The 20,474-nt window shown below is 33.9% G+C and overlaps 1 protein-coding gene across 2 annotated transcripts in view; it reads right to left on the reverse strand.

Moving 5' to 3' along the window:
• The window catches only part of LOC126887252 (regulator of G-protein signaling loco), a 331,389-nt gene that overhangs the window by 306,585 nt on the left and 4,330 nt on the right, over positions 1–20,474 (reverse strand). For both annotated transcript variants that reach the window (XM_050654667.1, XM_050654666.1), the window contains exons 2-3: positions 12,530–13,224; positions 6,270–7,057 (exon numbers count right to left, since the gene is read on the reverse strand). In XM_050654667.1, coding sequence (XP_050510624.1) covers positions 6,270–7,057; positions 12,530–13,224 — 1,483 coding nt within the window. The remainder of the gene's footprint in view (positions 1–6,269; positions 7,058–12,529; positions 13,225–20,474) is intronic.

Raw genomic sequence — 20,474 nt, forward strand, 5'->3', positions numbered from 1 at the left:
GCATCTGTTTTGAGATGGACGTTAAGAGGTGACTCAAAATTTTTGCAGAAATTGCTTGAAAATAACTCAAATAATAATATTTGAGTTATCCTCCCACTCAAAATGGGCCGGAACATTGTTTAAATAATCAAAATGTCAAAATATGAAGGAAAAATTCGATTTTTTTATTGGTTTTTTCATTATAACTTTAAAACTATTCATTTCTGAGAAAAGTTGTACTGACATAAAAGTTGCCTAATGAAATTTCCTACAATTTAGAATTGGTTAAAAATTTAAAAAATAGTCACCCTTGTTGCAAAATAGCAATAATTGCGAAAATAACCATACAAAAACAAGTATTCGCATTTTACGTTTTTCAACCATTTATGCCACACTTAGGACCTTCATATTTTACCCAGAAAAACTATATGATATAGTACAACAACACATGAGTGTAAATTTTATTAAGATCGGTTTAATAGATTTTGCAAGGCAGCTTTCCATGCTTTTGCAATCCATGACTGAAAATCAAGCAGATAGCAAGTTGATTTTTTTTTGCTTATAGAAGTGTACTGTACCTTTCATTTGCAATTTGCAAAATTAAAATCGATAAATTACCACAGCGTCAGGAAATTTTTTAAATAAACATTAATTTTTGGTGCTACGGGCAGGACAGCGGTGTTCGATTCACACAAGTTGATTTCCACCAACATTTCTTGCAATCTTTATCTAATATATTATTTTGTTACTCTATATTTTGTTGTATTTTAATATTTTAATTCCACAAAAATCAAACTTATTTTATTATTGTTTGTGAAATATTGTTTAAACAATTGCATATGTTTAAAAATAATAAACTTTTATTCCCTAAGTTAAAATATACGAACAAAGAAAGTTTTTGCTAAAAAAAGTGTTATTTCAAAGGATAGAGTATGTGTTTTTATTTTGCAATAAACAAATTTATTTATTTATATCGAAATGTATTAAAAATTAAAATGTATCAATCATTATTAAAGGTCATTGGAATGCCCAATCAGAGCAAACAATTCGCTGTCCTGCGCGTAGCACCAATAATTAATGCTTATTTAAAAAAATTACTGACGCCGTATTAGTTAATCGATTTTAGTTTTGCAAATGAAAGGTACAGTACACTTCTATAAGCAAAAAAAAATTCAACTTGATATCTGCTTTATTTTCAGTCTTGTAACATTTTGAAAAAATGAATTTTTTTTGCGAAAACTGGATTGCAAAATTTATTTTGCAAAATCTATTGAACCGATCTTAATTAAATTTACAGTATTGTTTTACTGTATCATAAAGTTTGTCTGGGTGAAATATGAAGGTCTTAAGTGTAGCATAAATGGTTGAAAAACGTAAAATGCGAATACTTGTTTTTGTATGGTTTTTTCGCAATTATTGCTATTTTGCAACAAGGGTAACTATTTTTTAAATTTTTAACTAATTCTATATTGTAGGAAATTTAATTACGCAACTTTTATGTCAGTACAACTTTTCTCGGAAATGAATACTTTTAAAGTTATAGTGAAAAACGAAGAAAAATGTCGAATTTTTCCTTCATTTTTTGACATTTTGATTATTTAAACAATGTTCCGGACCTTTCTAAGAGGGAGGATAACTTAAATATTATTATTTGACTTATTTTCAAGCAATTTCTGCAAAAAAATTTGAGTCACTCTCAACATCCAAATGTACTAATATTTTTACAGATGCGCCCTGGTCTATAAACCACAATATTGACCTACATTATGTATGATCGGCTATCTGGATTGTGTGAAAAAATCATCTTCATCAATCAGCCCCGATTTGTCAATTGTCAAACATAGGCCTCCTCCAGATATTTCCATCTTCTTCTGACTTATGCCTCTGCTATTCAATTGGTCGCAATTCTTTTGAGGTCGTCGGCCATTATCTTGGCTTATTCAAGCCAAGCTTCTGACAAGCTTCGCTTGTCTGCTAGTGGTCTCCACTCTAGCAATATTTTGTCCACCTGTCCTCTTTCATTCCTGCAACAAGTCCCGCTCATCTCCATTTTTGTCTTGTAATTCATTCATTCATTAAGCATTACAATACCTAGGAATTGTAGCTAACGCCATGGCGTTCAAAATCCTATTCTTGGATGATGTGTGAGGTGGATTACTCCTCTATGTCATTTATAACTTGCTTGTTTGTCTTTGCTGCTATCATGACTCTTTTCCATTTCTTCCTGTCCTTGCACTGGACTTTCCAGTCTTTAACATTCATTGTTCTTATATATTCTTCTACATCATCCAGCCAACTTCTTCTAGCCTTCCACTACACCTTGCCTTGTACTACGTTCGATAATATCTTCCACTCTGGTTCGTCTACGAACTTCTTCTCTTCTTACTCTATTTCTTACGCTTATTCCAAGCATTGAACCATTTTAGGTTGTGTTCTCAATTTATCCACTGATGTTTTTGTAAGATTTAAGGTTTCCGCTCCGTATGTGAGGACTGGTAGAATGCACCGGTTGAAAGTTTTCAAGATCTCATTTACTTCCTTTTTATGAAGGAGAATTGTAACCGAATTCTTCCAGTTATTTGGAATATTTTAATTCCAAAAATTCTAAGAACTGTCAATGAGCACAGCAATAGTTTAGAGTTATTTGGAATATCTAGAACAACATTTAAGAAATCAGTTAAGGTTTTGAGTATGATTATTTTTATATATAACAAGTAGGTTAACTTACTTGTTATATATGTTATTATATAAAGATCACAAGATACAACAGAATATGCGAACTACGAAGAAGAATAAACCTAGCATGGGCAACCTATGGAAAACTAAAAGACATCTTTAAAAGCGATATACCAATTTCTTTAAAACGTAAAACATTTGACTAATGTGTGTTACCTGTGATTTATCTATGGTGCCGAAACTTTGACATTGACACCTACAACTTCTAAAACGCTACATATAGCTCAGAGGAAAATGGAAAGGTCAATGTTGAGTTTATCGCTGAGTATATCGTGACCGAGTTAGAAATGAAGACTTAAGACGAAGAACAGGAGTTAACTATGTAATTTTCCGAATTCCCACACTTGCCACAGTGAAATGGAACTGGACCGGACACGTCGGCGTCGCCTGAATCAGTGATGAAAGTTGGACGAAGAGATTATTTGAGTGGAGGCTGAGATTAGGCAAAAGAAGTACATAGAGGAAGTCCCCTACTCGTTGGACTGACGATCTCAAGAAAATGTCAATAAATTGGATGCAAAGTGCTCAAAATAGAGCACAATGGACAAAAATGAGGGAAGCCTATGTCCAGCAGTGGGCGCCAAGGGCTGGGTGATGATGTCGATGACTTAATAATTTGATTTAGTTTAATATTAATTTTGGTTTGTTTTTTTAACGCAACTTTGTACAGGTTGACATTGAACTTTTGTAAAAATGATATATCTATAAATTGCATCCAAGTGTACTTAAAAAGAAATAAAAAAGAAAAAAAGGAAAGGCAAAATAGAGCACAATGGACAAAAATGAGGGAAGCCTATGTCCAGCAGTGGGCGCAAAGGGCTGGGTGATGATGACGATGACTTACTAATTTGATTTAGTTTAATTCTAATTTTGGTTTGTTTTTTTTTAACGCAACTTTGTACAGGTTGACATTGAACTTTTGTAAAAATGATATATCTATAAGTTGCATCCAAGTGTACTTAAAAAGAAATAAAAAAGAAAAAAAGGAAAATTTGGAGTCGTAATTAGATACGTGAGGCTCTTGGAGCTTCGTCTAATTTTCTAAGTGAAGTAGTAAATGAAGATTTAAGATACATTTAAAAACCATTTAAGAATAACTACCCAACAATTTGAACAACTATTGCAAATGCTAAAATCTAAAAATTCAAAAAGTTGATACAAATATGAGAGAAAAATAATTTTTTGTATGAAAATGTGCATAAATCATTAAATTATCATGTAGTGTAACGTGTAACTAATGTAATGTAACGTCAAGTAACGGATATTTGTACATACATAACAATACCTAAAGTATAAATATCGATTGCTCGTTGTTAGAAAATGCTCCTTACTTTTGGTGTACAGAGTAAAAGAAGTCTGAATAAAACAATAAACCCATTTATACTACGAAATAACCAGATATCCGTAATACCGAACCAAACAAGGGATTGGCATGTCAGTGTCTGTGAAGAGATGAAAAAAGAATGTGTGTACTTTGTACGCACGTAAGAAGTTATACTTCTATTATAATATAATCTAACTTCATATTATAATTTCAACCAAATCAATATACCTATCTACTTTAAAATAGTTTTTTTGTATTGTATTTAAATATTAAACTAATTTTAGAAAGAACAAAAAGAATACCAAAAATTTAAATATAAAAAAAATAATATGACTTTGCCAGGATTTAAACAAGGGACCTTTCGATCCCTAGGCGAATGCTCTACCGATCAGCTACCACGGCTTTTGTAATCAGTGAATCATTTCTCAGACATAATTACAATCTCGGTGACAGATACTTTAAATGAAAATAAACATTTTCAATAAGGACAAATCCACAGACATAAAAATTATATTTACTAAAAACACTAACAATATATTCTTTTCGCATAACTTAAAAGATGTAGCGACTATTTTTTAATACCATACTGTCCGTGTGCGCATGCGCCGGGGAATGTAAAAATTCACCCTCGTGCCTAAAGTATAACTTCAAAAATTGCCTACCAAAAGGTGTAGATTTATGTACGGTTTCTTTGATATTGCACTATTTATGGATTTATTATTGTACTAAAACTGTATGTAATAAAAAGAGAAATTTGTTTGCTTTGAGTGGATTATGTACTCTACCCTTTAAGTACCAAAAATAACGAGTATAAAAGTATAAAGTACCGGTTATTGATATAAAAATAATCAAAATATGTAAATATCTTCTTCTTGCAGTACCGTCTCCTATCGGAGGTTGGCTACCATTACAGCAATTTTAACTTTGTTGGCTGCAGCTCTGAACAATTGTATTGAACTGCACCTGTACCACTCCCTTAAATTTCACAACCAGAAAATCCTTCTACGTCCCACTTTTCTTTTTAAATAATTTTTCATCTTCATTTCTCTTTAAATGTAAATATAAGTAATATTTTTGTTAACAGAAAAATGATAAAATGGAAAAAGAAAAATGATACCGTATACCACAATCTGAATCTATTGAGATGTTACTTCAACAAAAAGAAAACATTAAAAAGGTTATCCTCGTGCCAAAAAAATAACAATTAAGGTTGCGTTTACGTACCTTTGCCGTAAATGGGTTTTAACACACTGATAATATGAAAAAATATTATTAGGTACACGTAATTACTTAGCAGATTAAAGAATCTTTTTCTGATCTTCATTACAGCATATAAAAATCGATCTGCGATATCAAACCACGCTATATTGGGCACATAAATGTCTTCAGTTGACGCATCTGTTGTAGTTGATGCTTTTATTTTTTCGGCTTCTTGTTGATACGTAGTTCTCATGGCATTCATTTTTTTAATATGTCGTTTTCTGTGAAACCAGGAATATTCATGTGCATTTTTATTCGTTTCTCCTATTCACTTCTAGCGTCCTTATTTTTATACTTATTTATTTTTATATTCCATAATGCTTCCTCAGCTTCTTACAGCTCCATAAATCTAACGCTCTCCCTTTCAGCCCATTTTCTATTTGTACTTATATCCCGTTTTATATTTTCCGACTGTCACGCCATTGTAACTATACTTTGACACTACATACTTGGAAGAAAGTTGGCCACTGTCCTAGTCATAGTCGACTTGGATAGAACCTGTTGATACAAGTATACTTGGACGAGGGGGGTGACACGACCAAAGGAGCTTCCAAGCGTTGCGCACGCAGCGTCCAAATAGACTAGGGTGGACTTGGATGAGGAACACTTGGAATGTGTCAACCCGCTCACACAATCAAAGTAGCTTCCAAGTGTTGCGCGCGCAGAGTCCAAGTACACTTGGATCGTGTCAACCCGCCTTAAATAAACATTTTTTTATTTAATGGCATAGACATTAGTCATTCAGCCAGTTGCAATAAATAAACATTTTGCTGGTAATAATTTCTCCATAATATTTTATAATTTTTATAGTACATACTTCTGAAATTTTACATAATATTATGGAAGTTATGAATACTAATACTTTTGTGTATGATCTATACTCTACACTATCTACAAATAGTAGCTAAGTACGTTAGTAGCTAAGAACAGCTTGCTACGCAAGACAAAGCATACATAAATATAGACTTACCGATTCTTCTTCTTGCTGCTCGATTCTAACATCAGGATCGCTCAGTATATTCTTCTGCACCTTGCGGTGTTCATGGTACGACAAATCTTGCAGACTGCCATACCCCAGCTTGTCTCCCACATCGAAGTTGTTCTCCAAGTTGTTGAGCTCCTCGCAACTATAGTTCGGTTTTAGTCCGTAGACCTTCGGACTCAGTTTGTGGTGTATTAGATTTCTGTTGCATTTGTCGAGATTGTCACAACTGCTGACTTTCAGATGTTTTTTGTGCTTTTTAGTCTCGAACGGTACTTTAAAAATACTGAGCAGGTTAGAGAGTTCGTTGCTTTTCGAGCTGTGCATGGAAATGTCATCAAATGAGCCGCTTTTGCTGTCTAGGTTTGTAGCGAACTCTTTTACTGATAACTTCTGAGGACTATCCGGACAATCGATTGCTCTTTCTCTAAAACCTTCCTCGATTCTCTGGGTATTGTCATCAGAACTATCCGACACTTTTACGCAAACTTTAGGCTTGATATTCTCGATGATACTGTTACTTTCCGGTTTAGTTTCACAGGCTCTGATGTTATTTAAATTGTTAAGCAGTTTGTTATCTACACATTGAGGTTCAGCTCGAGAGAAGACGTTTTGTTGACTATTTTCAAAAGGCATGTCCAGTCCTTCGAGTGGCAAGTTTGCCGCATCTATTCCGAGTGGTCTATTTACATTTGATTGGAGAGGAAAAGGACGGTGCTGAGGGAATTCGACCACCAGAATTCTATCGCTTATGTTGCCACAGTCATCTCGAAAACCTGCAACAAAAAAGGAATGGATAAATAATAATACAATAGGAAGATTGCATCATCCTGACTACTTCTATTTCGACTAAAAAATGCTAATTATATTCTTATTAATGAATACTTAGATTCAGTTGACTCGGATAACATTATTTATGATACAGATATAAATAATAGTGTTAATGAATTTTTTCTACGACCGTTTAATAACATGCTCATTATTCGCAATTTTTTAATAGATAATAACACCCATTACTTTACCCGTGAGTAATAATTCATTACTCACGGGCTGAAGTTACTCACGGGTCATTACTCACGGACTGAAGTTAGATTCAATAGACGGCCGGAGTGTGACGTCACGGCCAACTGCGGCTATATTCAGTGATATGATGATCACTTTCCAAACAAAGATTGTAAACACGTTGAAAAGTAAGGTTTTACCGAATCTCAAGACTTTTTAATTAGTATAAAGTCTAAAAAAAAATAAAATAAAATTTCTAAAAATCAAATAATATCTAACCTTACTTCACCCATACATACATTTTATTGCTATTTATATAAAACATCATGCTTTATTATTTACACAACCTTGTAAAATTGTTGTAGTAACTATAACAATACTTACATATTGCAAAAAACGGAAATATTCTCTGTAAAAACTGAAAAAATAATAAAAAATACAAATTTGCCACACTCAACAACGTTTGTTTGGAAAGGTTTGGAAAAATCTGACATGACATGTCAATAAAAATTGACAGTTCTACGTCATCACTCCGGCCGTCCATTGGCGCATGCCACTTTTAATATTAATCGCATATAAACTGCAAATAAAATTACTTAAACTTGTTTATTTAATACAATAATTATTGTAATTTATATCAATAATTAACTTCGAAAAATTTTTAAAGGAATTTTAACTGTAACAATGTCAGTATATTTTTTACGTTTATATCTTGTTTACCAAAAATTTTGACGTTTATTATTTATTTTAGTGACAGTGACATTAGCGTATTTTGTTTGTGTTAATTGGAATTTATAACTAATACATATCTATTGTGTTTATTTTTTAAGTTGTGTTGTGTTAAATATGTTATAACTTCTATATTATATATAGTTAAATGTAAATATACATACAACTTTATGAATGAAATACGTCCGCCGATAATAGCAATTTCCTATTTATTAGATTCATTGACAGTAGGTACATATTTATAAATATAATTTTTCGGAAACGAATAGAAGTTGAATTGACTATTTCTTGTTGTATTTTTACAATAGGGCTTTTCATTCACAGTCATTTGTTTCGAGCTTCTGTCATGTGTCACATAATATTAATATATCTACGTCGTACGTTATTGATATAACCAATGATAGAAACCAAAGATTACGTACGTTATTGATATAACCAATGATAGAAACCAAAGATGTATGACGTAGATATATTAATATTATGTGACACATGACAGAAGCTCGAAACAAATGACAATCGATGAAAAGCCCTATACATTAGAATTTGGTAAAAGTTGGCAACCAATTATTCAGCCACGTACTAGGGGTAAACAGCATTTAGGTATTTTTGTAAATTATTATAATTTGAATCTCGAGTAGTTGATAATTATATTTTTTACTTATATAAAATAAAAAAAGTCGTAGAAAAAGTATAGTATTCTACTCGCATGTAATAGCTATTACTCACTCTGATGAATTACGACACTCGCCTACGGCTCGTGTCGCAAACTTCATCATCGTGAGTAATAGCCATCATTATATGCTCGTTGAATAATATACTCTTATGAAGTGTTAGATTCGTGTATTAATCTATTTCACCAAAAACTAGGTGCAAAAACCCAAAATTTCCGAAATGGTAAATACCCCATTTGAAACATTTATTATTTCAAAAGAAAATTCTTCTTCTTTCTCTTTGTAAGCAATTCTGCTTGTTCATTGGCGGATTGATACCCCTATGGAAGGTTGTCACTCCATCTTTTGCGCGGTTGGCCGATACTTCTTCTACCGATTGGTGATTTATCACTTGCTATTTTGACTACATGTGTCTCCCCAATTCTGGTTATGTGGTTATTCCATTCTTTTTTTCTATTTAGTGTCCATTCGTTTATACACTGTACGTTACATTGTCTTCTGATATCTTCACTCCTCTTTCGATCTCTCAGTGTATTTCCTGTAATTCTTCTCAGTACTTTCATCTCTGCCGTTTCCAGTAGTCTTTGTGTTGTGGCTGTACCGGGTCTTATTTCTAATGCATCATCATCATTCTCTTTGCCTTATCCCTATGCGGGGTCGGCTTCCCTAATTGCAGTTCTCCACACAATTCTATCTTGGGTCATATCAATGTTAATCCCCTTTACCAACATGTCCTGCCTTATCGTCTCCCCCCAGGTCTTCTTTGGTCTTCCTCTCCTACTCCTTCCAGGAATCTGCACTTCAGCTATTCTTCGTATTGGGTGATTAACGTCTCGACGTTGAACATGACCAAACCATCTTAACCTATGCTCTCTCATTTTGGCATCAATTGGTGCCACACCTAGACTTCCCCTAATATACTCATTTCTAATTTTATCCTTCTTTGTCACTCCACTCATCCATCTAAGCATTCTCATTTCCGCCACATGCATTCGTTGTTCCTCTTTCTTTTTCCCTGCCCAACATTCAGTTCCGTACATCATAGCCGTCTTATGGCTGTTTTATAGAATTTTCCCTTTAGCTTCATTGGAATTTTTCTGTCACACAACACATCACTCGCTTCTTTCCACTTCATCCATCCAGCCCTAATTCTACTGCATGCATCTCCATCTATTTCTCCATTCCTCTGTAATACCGATCCTAGGTACTTAAAACTATTGCTTTTCACAATCATTTCACCATCCAAAGATACCATTTTATTTGTAGTAACTCCATCTTTCTTCTTTTTTGCGTTTGTCGGTTTCGCCATATAGTGTTATTAAGATATCCTGCTAGTCTATTTGCTTTTTGTACTTGATTTCTCTCTTCTTTGTCCAGGTCTCCGTACCTTGACAATGTAATTCCAATGTATTTTATTTCCATTACTTGTTCCATACTTCTTCTTCTTCTTCTTCTTTTTATATAGACATTACTCTGTCTGTTTTTCAATGTGCCTCCCGTAACTTGTCATTCCATCTTTTTCGTGGTCTTCCCACTGATCGTCTTCCTATTGGGGAACCGTCTCTCGCCGTCCTTACTACTTCTATTTGTTGTCATTCGGCTTATGTGGTCGTTCCATTATTAATGTTATTAATGTACAGTACAGTACAGTTATTAATGTTGTCCACCTTGCATCTCCTTCGTATATCTGCACTTCTAGCTCTATCCCACATCGTCTTACCATCGATTTTTCGCAATGTTTTCATCTCTGCTGTTTCGAGCATTATTTTTGTTCGTTCTGTATCAGGTCGTGTTTCTGCCGCGTATGTCATTATTGGTCTGATGACTGTTCTGTAAATTCTGCCTTTCACTTCTTTTCCGATGTTTTTATTTCTCCATATTGTTTCATTCAGACAACCTGCGGCTCTGTTTGCTTTATTCACCTGATCTTCCACTTCTCTTTCGAGCTTTCCGTAGCTGCATAGTGTGATGCCTAGATATTTAAACTCCATGACTTGTTCTATTATTTGACCCTCCAGCTCTAATTTACACCTTATTAGATCTGCTGTTATAACCATGCATTTAGTCTTTTTTGGGGAAATTAACATGTTAAATTTTCTAGCGGTTAAATTAAATTCGTGCAGCATACGTTGTAAATTATCTTCACTTTGAGAGATTAGTATTGCGTCGTCTGCGTAGCAGATTATTTTAAGTTGTTTTTTTTCCCATTTGGTATCCTTTTTTTGTTCTTACTTTTTTTATTATTTCGTCCATGATCAGGTTGAACAACAGAGGACTCAGGGAATCTCCCTGTCTTATCCCATTGCCAGCTTCAATTGGGTCAGTTAGTTCTTCATCTACTTTTACTTTTATTGTGTTGTTCTGGTAGATCGATCGTTTTAATTATTCCTAGAGGTACCTTTCTTGCGTACAATAAATGGATAACATCCTTTAATTTGACCCTGTCAAATGACTTCTTAAGGTCCACGAAACATAAGTATGCCGGTTTGTTGTATTCTAACGATTTTTCTTGAATCTGCCTCATTATAAATATAGCGTCGGTGCATGATCTTCCCGACCTAAAACCTTGTTGTTCTTCTGCTAATGCTATAATTTTATTGTTTGTTTGTTATCACTTGGTCGTTAATTTTATTGTTGTGTTTAATAAATTAATTCCTCTGTAATTCTCCGGGTCCGATATTTCTCCCTTTTTGAAGAGAGGTACATAGGATGCTTGATCTCCATTCTTGTGATATTCTGTTTGGTTCTATTATTTTTTGGATTAGTTTTAATAATTGTTTGGTCAGGTCTTGTCCTCCATATTTTAGGAGTTCATTCGATATTCTGTCCTCTCCTGGTGATTTTCTATTTTTTAATTTCCTTAATGCTTCCGTTACCTCTGCTTCTTCAATATTTGTTTCTTCGTTTGTTGTCACTTCAGGTGTTGGTGGTTCGTATGGTGGTTGTTCCATACTGATACCATTAATTTCTATTTTGCATCTGATTGGTTCTTTACTAATTACTATTGTTTTAGTTTTCTGAGATGAAATTGTCATATTATCGTCAAAAGCAGATTGCTCATGCAAAATAAAAAACGAGAGGATCTAAAAAGGATTATGATCTTTACTGTATTAGATGTATTTGAATTTATATCTAGGAATGATCTAAATCTAAGTTGTGGACCTGATATTATTATATCCCCCTATTCATATTATTTAATTGAAGATTTATTCTTAGTTATATTTTACAAAACAAATGTTTAGTTTATCATCGAGTTTACACAGTTAACTCAATATCGCAACATATAAGGTAAATGGATAATGTGGAAAGCTACTGAAAACTAGAGCGATGACGTCACTATCGGCGAGAAGATTTGCAACTTTAGATGTGCAGATGATACAGCCATCCTCGCTAGTTCCGAGGTTGAACTGATTCACCTGTTACAACAGAATAAAGAAGTAAGCTTACTGATGGGTCTTAAAATAAACGGATACAAAACGAGAATCATGATAATTGACAGAGCTAACAACAATCAAAATTACCTAACGATGATAAACAATATCGCTGTTGTAGATAAAAGCGTATATAGGCTTTTTAATAACTAACAAGGACGGCTTGTACCGAAGAAATAAAGCGCCGGTCAGCAATTGCACAAAGTTCTACGGCAAAATGAACAACAATTTGAAAAAAAACCATGAAATAACTATCAACACCATAATGAGACTGGTAAGAAGTCTAGTTTCCCCAGTTTCACTTATGCATTGGAATTATGAACCCTTAAACATCAAACCCAAAATAAACATCAAACAATAAGAAGTAAAATATAATTTACAAATACTTTTATAATAAACATTAAGTTATACTAACCTATTCCCGAATCTGAATTGCTGGATGCACTAGGCTGAGGAGAATTAGCCACCAGAGGACCAAAGTTTTCACCAGCCTTGTCGCCGTTTTGTAGTTTATACATATTTTGAATGAGACTAACAACATACAGGGCACTCCCAGGAAACTCCATACAGTATCCATTGACAGTATTTCTTGTACAAGTGATTTTAAAGTTTTCCGCTCTCGATTGGTGAGCAGTATGGTCTATTATTTTTGGATCAATGACAAACACATGACAACTATTTGAAATTTCGATACTTTCATTGATATTCTTCTTATCAGCTGAATTCCAGGCATTGTCATTGTTGTCATGGAATCTTGTTTCACTGACGGCTGTCGTTACCAGTCCAAAATATCTAGACTCCTTATCTGCAGTTGATCCAACATATACTACTCTACTAGTTGGGTATATGGCAAGAATTTGATTGGCAGAGTTCTTCAATGTAAGGCAAGTGGGTAAGATTGTCATGAGGATAGCAGTTGGTGCTCTTTTTTCCTGTCTTAATTTCCTAATACAACTGCAAACTGTCTGTAATCTAGAGTTGGGCAGTAGTTGTTTAGGCATTTCAATAGTTCCCAAATAACCAACCAATGCCTTATATTCTATAGGACCAGCTTCATCTTCCATAGGAATGTTGAAATGTCTTTCTGGAACTGGGGCGGTATAATTACACCTAAAAATATAAGTAAAAGGTTTTAACAAATCATGTGTTAACTTTGATAGATAAAAGTAAGAAACCAATTAAATTTCTGTGAAATTATTATTTTGCATTAAATTATTTCAGTTTCCTATAATAAGAGATATAGAGTTTCTAGAGACTATAATAGCTAATGCATTGTATAAAATTCTGTATATCAGAATGGTCAATCATCATAGTATGTACCTAACAAAGTTTGACATATATGTACATTTTCTATCAAGGTTTAAAGGGTACCCCTTTAAGGTAGGCATTTCCTCACTGCTTGATTCAACTTTTTCATTTTTTTATGTTCCATGTCATCAGAAAATAAGACTCAGCGCAATTTTGTCCCAACAACCCCTCGCCCCTGCCTATACCCCTGAAAACGTAATTTTTATAATTATTTTTTTGGTGGGTTGCAATCTATTTAAGGCGGACGAACCAGGCATGGTCAACGGCGTGGAGATGCATGAGGCAACGGGAAACCAATGCATTAAAGGCTCATAGAGCATCCCTAGTTAATCATCATGACTAACAACATAACCAAACACTCTACTGATCATGAAACTCGGAAAACAAGATCCGGCAGAGGAGGAAACTCACAAGACTGCAAGGCCTCCCCGGTCGTCAACATGCGAAAACCTTGCAAAGTAGCTACGTGGAATGTTAGAAGTCTACATCAAGCTGGAAAAGTACATAATGCCGTTAATGAAATGGAAAGGCTGAATGTAGACATTTTAGGAATCAGCGATGTCCAATGGCCCGACTCAGGAAAGATGAAAATCAACAATAAAACAATATACTATTCAGGAAGTCAAGACGGTTCACACAGATATGGTGTCGGGATAATACTAAACAAACACATGGATAAAGCTGTAGTAAATTTCATTCCATACTCCAACAGAATTATCCTCTTACAATTAAATCAGAATAAACCCAAATTAAACATAATACAAGTTTATGCTCCGACTGCGGACAAACCAGAGAGCGATATTGAAACTTTCTACGAAGACCTAGACAATATTTTAAAATCCATTAAAACGCAGGATGTTACAATTATAATGGGAGATTTTAACGCAAAGGTTGGAGACGAAAAAGTAGAAGAATGTACAGGAGGATATGGTCTGGGCAACAGAAACGAAAGAGGTGACAGGCTTATCGAATTTTGCCAAAACAATAATTTTGTCATAACTAATACATTGTTTAAAATGCCAAAGAGAAGACTATATACCTGGAAGTCACCAGCAGATCAAGAAGGGAGAATTGTAAGAAACCAAATAGATTATGTATTGATTAGACAAAGATACAAGAACGCAATTATATCTTCAAAAACCTATCCAGGTGGCGACATAGGATCAGATCACAACCCAGTAGTGACCAAAATTAGGCTCAAAATGAAAATAATAAAACGCAGAACAACAGATGTAAAAATCGATACAAGTAAACTAAGAAACCCACTCATAAAACAACGCCTGACAGATGAAATTAATAACCGTTTAATGAATGTTAAAGAACAAATCCAGCAAAATAATGAAACAGAGACAAAATGGTTATTAATAAAGACAGAAATAGATAAATGTCAAAAAGAAATTCTTACACCAACCAGATACAAAAAGAAACAATGGATGACGGAGGAAATCTTAGATTTAATGGAAGAAAGACGTCAGCATAAAAACAAAGATAATCAGATGTACAAAAATGTGGATAAACAAATAAAATCCAAAATTAAACAGGCTAAAGAACAGTGGTTAAAAGAACAATGCGCAGAAATAGAAGAACACCAGAAAAGACATGATAATTTTAACACACATAAAAAAATTAAGGAATTAACGCAGATCAACAGAAAAAGAAAACCGGGAATACTAAAAGATACAGATGGGAAACTTGTGTTGAGTACTAACGAAAAATTAAAGAGATGGACAGAATACATAAATGAATTGTTCAAAGACAATAGAACAGAGCAGATGGAAGTCGAAGTAGAAGATGATACGGTTTTGAAGATATTAAAAGAAGAAATTAAATCGGCATTAAAAAACAGCAAAAATGGTAAAGCAGTAGGTCCAGACCAAATCCCAGTAGAAAGCTTAAAGAAACCTTAGACATTATCGTAGACTTGTTTAACACAGTGTACAAAACAGGAAACATACCAAAACAATGGTTACTCTCAACCTTTTGTGCTATCCCTAAAAATACAAACGCTAAAGATTGCAGTGAATACAGAACAATATCATTAATAAGTCACATTCTCAAATTATTCTTGAAAATAATACATGGTCGTATAAACAAAAAACTAGAAGAAGGAATAGATGATAGTCAGTTTGGGTTCAGAAACGGACTAGGAACCAGAGAGGCGTTATTTGCTTTTAATGTGTTAGCTCAAAGATGCATGGACATGAATGTGGATGTGCATGTTTGTTACGTTGATTTTGAGAAGGCTTTTGACAAAGTAAGACATGCAAAAATTAGTCCAAATTCTAAAGACAAAAAACATAGACAAAAGGGACTTACGAATAATAACAAACCTTTACTGGAATCAAAGAGCACAAATTGTAATAGATAACGAACCCAGTCCAGAAATTGAAATCAGGAGAGGAGTTCGGCAGGGATGTATTATGTCTCCATTACTCTTTAATGCATATAGTGAAGCCATTTTTGAAGAAGCATTGCTATCTCAAAGTGAAGGAATAATAATTAACGGAAGATCTATTAACAACATAAGATATGCAGATGACACCGTGATTATAGCAAGCTCTGCTGAACAACTCCAACTACTACTGAACAAAACAAACAATTTCTGTAAAGAATATGGACTAAAAATGAATATAAAAAAGACCAAATACATGATAATAACTAAGAAAACAAACATAAAAACAAGCATACATTTGGGAAATGTACCGATAGAAAGGGTTGATAAATACAAATACCTAGGAACCTGGATTTCAGAGAAAAATGATCAAACAACAGAAATAAGGACCAGGATAGAAATAGCAAGAAATGCGTTTGGAAAAATGAAAACAGTTCTCTGCAACAAAGACCTTAGCTTAGAACTGAGAGCAAGAGCTTTGAGATGCTACGTGTTCTCGATACTACAATATGGACTTGAAAGCTGGACATTAAAGCAAGAACACATAAATAAGCTACAGTCATTTGAAATGTGGTGTTACAGAAGAATGCTTAGAATAGCATGGACACAGAGGAAAACGAACACGGAAGTACTGCGAGAAATGGGTAAAGAATGCGAAATAATAAACACAATAAAAATAAGAAAGTTACAATATCTGGGACACGTAATGAGGGGACCGCGATATGAAATGCTAAGACTGATAATACAGGAAAAGATAAGAGGCGGAAGGAGTATAGGAAGAAGGAGAGTGTCATGGTTAAAGAATTTAAGGGACTGGTTTAGATGCAGTTCTATAGAACTCTTTAGAGCAGCGGTGGATAGAGTAAAGATAGTGATGATGATATCCAACCTCCCATTAGGAGACGGCACTTGAAGAAGAAGAAGAATCTATTTAAAAATTTCAAAAAATTCACATATGCATAGTTAAGGCTTTTACAAAACTTGTCTATTTTTATAAACCCGTAGATTCAGTGTACAAAACATAAAAATGTTCATTTTTTGGAAAAAAAATCTTCAAAATTCAAGAAAGTGGTATAATTTAAAATAACGAGTCCTTCAGGACTTTGAAAAATTGGGCAAAACACTGTTAACATGTTGACGGACAGAACGTCTATCGACGTCTAATTTCCATTTATTTATTTATTTATTCACGGGCAAGCCCTATTCCGATATAAATTTTACAGTGTTCTAAATTATATAACATAATTATACAATTATATAACATTAATGTTAACCAATTATATAACATAAACTATCGTAATATAACATATAACCAAGTGGTTTGAGAAAAAAAAAACTCGTATGAGTAATACAGTTACAAAAAAGAAAAAAAAAAGAATAAGATAACATTAGGTCAGTACAATTACAAACAAAAGATATCACCTAAATCAATTCGGAAATGTTGTAAGGTATAACGGTTTTAAGTTATCTAATACATACAGGTCATGTAACACTAATCACAATACAAAAGCTCTGGCCGAAAATATTAAAAAGTTAAAAAGTTAGGGAAGAAATTAGGTTTTTAAAGCGGGAAACTGATATATTAAAAATTTCGAGGTTATTTAATGAGTTAGCTAATCGAAGAGTTCTAGGAATAAATGTGTTGTAAGAATAATTGAATCTATGAAAAGAGACATAAAAGGTTTGCACCTGCCTAGTCGAACGACTGGGGACAAATAGAGATATTTTGGAGAGAAGTTCGGGGCAGTTACACAGCCCGTTGATAATTTTAAATAAAATAATTAAGTCTCTTTGTTTTCTGCGTACCTCAAGAGGAGGTAAGTTCAGTATGCGCTCTAATACAGAATAGTCATAGTATACATGCAACTTACTGGCAGTATATCTCAGAAAATTGTGTTGGACAGCCTCAATCTTCAGTTTATGAGTAAAGTAATAGGGGGACCAAATTGTGGAACAGTAATCGAAATGAGATCTAACCAGGGAGAAATAAAGAGATTTAATAGCTGAGATGTTTGTAAAGTCTCTAGTGGTTCTTTTTATAAAGCCAAGCATCTTCATAGACTTCTGTATTGTACTGTAAATGTGTGATTTATAACTAAGGGCGGAGTCAAGGATCACACCTAGATCCCTAGTTTCAGAGGCAGAATGTAAGGTCAGATTATTTATACTATATTCGAAGATGATTGGATGATGAGTTCGGTGGAAACGAAGAATATGGCATTTGGATGCATTCAAACACATACCATTTTGCATACACCAGTTAGATAGGCGATCAATATCACCTTGTAGACTAAGTGAATCAGCCTCAGATGTGATTATTTTAAAACATTTTAAATCATCAGCGAATAACAAAGTTTCACTTACTTGGAAACAGGGTATTAGATCATTGATAAATATATTAAACAACAGAGGTCCCAAGTGTGATCCCTGTGGTACACCTGAGTTAACAGAGATGGTATGAGAATAGTGATGATTAACCCTGACAATTTGCGATCTTTGCGTAAGATAGCTCTTGAGCCACTTCAATATAAGGCCATCAACTCCGTATAAATAAAGTTTATGAATCAGGAGCTCATGATTAACTTTGTCGAAAGCTTTGGAAAAGTCAGTATACACAGAGTCAACTTGTAAACCCCTCTCAAGAGCATCTGTCAAAAAATCAACATATGTTATGAGACCCAATTCTGCTGATTTTTTGGATGTAAATCCAAATTGTTGGGCCCCTATAATTGGCGAGAAGTCATAACTTAAATAATCGGAAATAATGCTCTCAAAAACTTTAGGAATAGCACTAAGAATACAAATGGGACGATAGTTACCTATATCCGATTTTCGACCTGATTGAAAGATGATTCCATTGATGTAACTTATACATTTGACGCACTGTCCGTCAACGTGTTAAACTCCCAAAATAACATGTTTTTTAATGGGTTAAGCGCCATGGCGGTACCTAGGGACCGATGTAGGATAATGCCTATGACAAAATGCCTTGGCCCGGGGGCATTTTTTAAATATTGTGTCTGGTGCTTAACGTATTAAAAGCTTTTACACAAAGTTTCTAATGGAGACAACAGAAATTATTATTGTGAATGGACTGATTGTGAACAATATATGAAAGTCTAATAAATAAAATAAAATAAACCTGTGATCAGTATGTATTAAAACTTAACATTAAGAAAACTATAGTTGTGATGGCAAACAAAGTTATATACAGGATGATGGTATAGAAGGAGAGTGATGCCATACTGGACAGAGTAGAGAAACTCATATAATATCTTAACAATAATATCAATCGGAGCTGGGATCCAACTGCAGAAATTAAAACCTAAATGGAACAAGCCTGGGCTACTTTTGTAAAAATGAGAAACATACTAGGTTGTTCAATAAGTCTTGCAGTTCGATAAGAGAAGGCGTTGCTACTAGGCTATTTTTTTTTGTTATGTTGGTACACATGCATGTATGTGAAGTTTTATTTCAATGTGTCAATTCATTATTTTTTTAGAAGCCATTTAGTATTGATGTGTCACAGTATTTTTTACAATGGAAATAATCAAGTATCGTGCAGTGATTGAATTTTTATTTTTGGAAGGCAAAGGAAATTCATGAACGAATGTTAAAAGTGTATAAGGACTCTTCGCCTTCAATTATTACTGTAGAAAGTGAGTTGCTCAACTTAAACATGATCGTTCAAGCCTTTAAGACGATTCACGTCAAACACACCCAAAAACAGCAAGACCACCAAAAATTGTAGAAAAAACACAGGATATGGTATTGGAAACTCATCAAGTAACTGAAAATGATTTAGTGGAATCACTAGGCATCTCATTCGGCAGCTTACGTAATATCTTGGCCAAAGTATTGGGTTTAAAAAAGCTGTGGTCACAATGGGTGCCGCATTTGCTGCCAATGGACCACAAACGTATTCGAATGCGACTTTCTCAGCAATATTTAGGGCGTTTTCGAAAGGATAAAGTAGATTTTGTGCATCGATTCATCACAGTGGATGAGACTTGGTCTATCACCATGATCCTGAATCAAAACAAAAGGTTAAAAGTGGTAGAATCTGGTTTTTCAGCTCCAAAACAAGTTTGCGTCCAGAAATCGACCAAGAAGATTTTCGCATCAGTTTTTGGGATGTGGGAGGAATTTTTTTTTGTGGATTACTTGTAAACTGATAAAACAATAAATTCTGGATATTATTGTAACCATTTAGACGAGCTGAAGGAAAAAAATCATGAAAAAAGGCCCGGTTTGCAAAAGAAAAAAATCCTTTTCCATCAGGACAATGCACCGTGTTATATGAGTATTTTACCAATGGTTAAAATCCATGAATTAAAGTTCGAATTGTGAAAGCATTCACAGTATTAATCAGATTTGGTTCCTAGCGACTTCCATCTGTTTCAATACCTAAAGAAAGTTATGCGTGAAAAGCGTTTTTCATCAAATGATGAATGTATAACAGCTGTGGAAGTGTATTTTGCAGCCCTTCCTGATTATCCATTCACGGGTGGAATTAATAGATTGAAATCTCCTTGGAACAAGTGTATTGATGTTCAGGGAGACTATACTGAATAATAAAGTGTATTTCAAGTCATATAATTGTGTTTTTCTTATCGAACCGCAAAACTTATTGATTAACCTAGTACTTTGCAGCCACAAT

Source organism: Diabrotica virgifera, chromosome 6 (assembly GCF_917563875.1).
Source record: "Diabrotica virgifera virgifera chromosome 6, PGI_DIABVI_V3a".
Taxonomy (NCBI): domain Eukaryota; kingdom Metazoa; phylum Arthropoda; class Insecta; order Coleoptera; family Chrysomelidae; genus Diabrotica; species Diabrotica virgifera.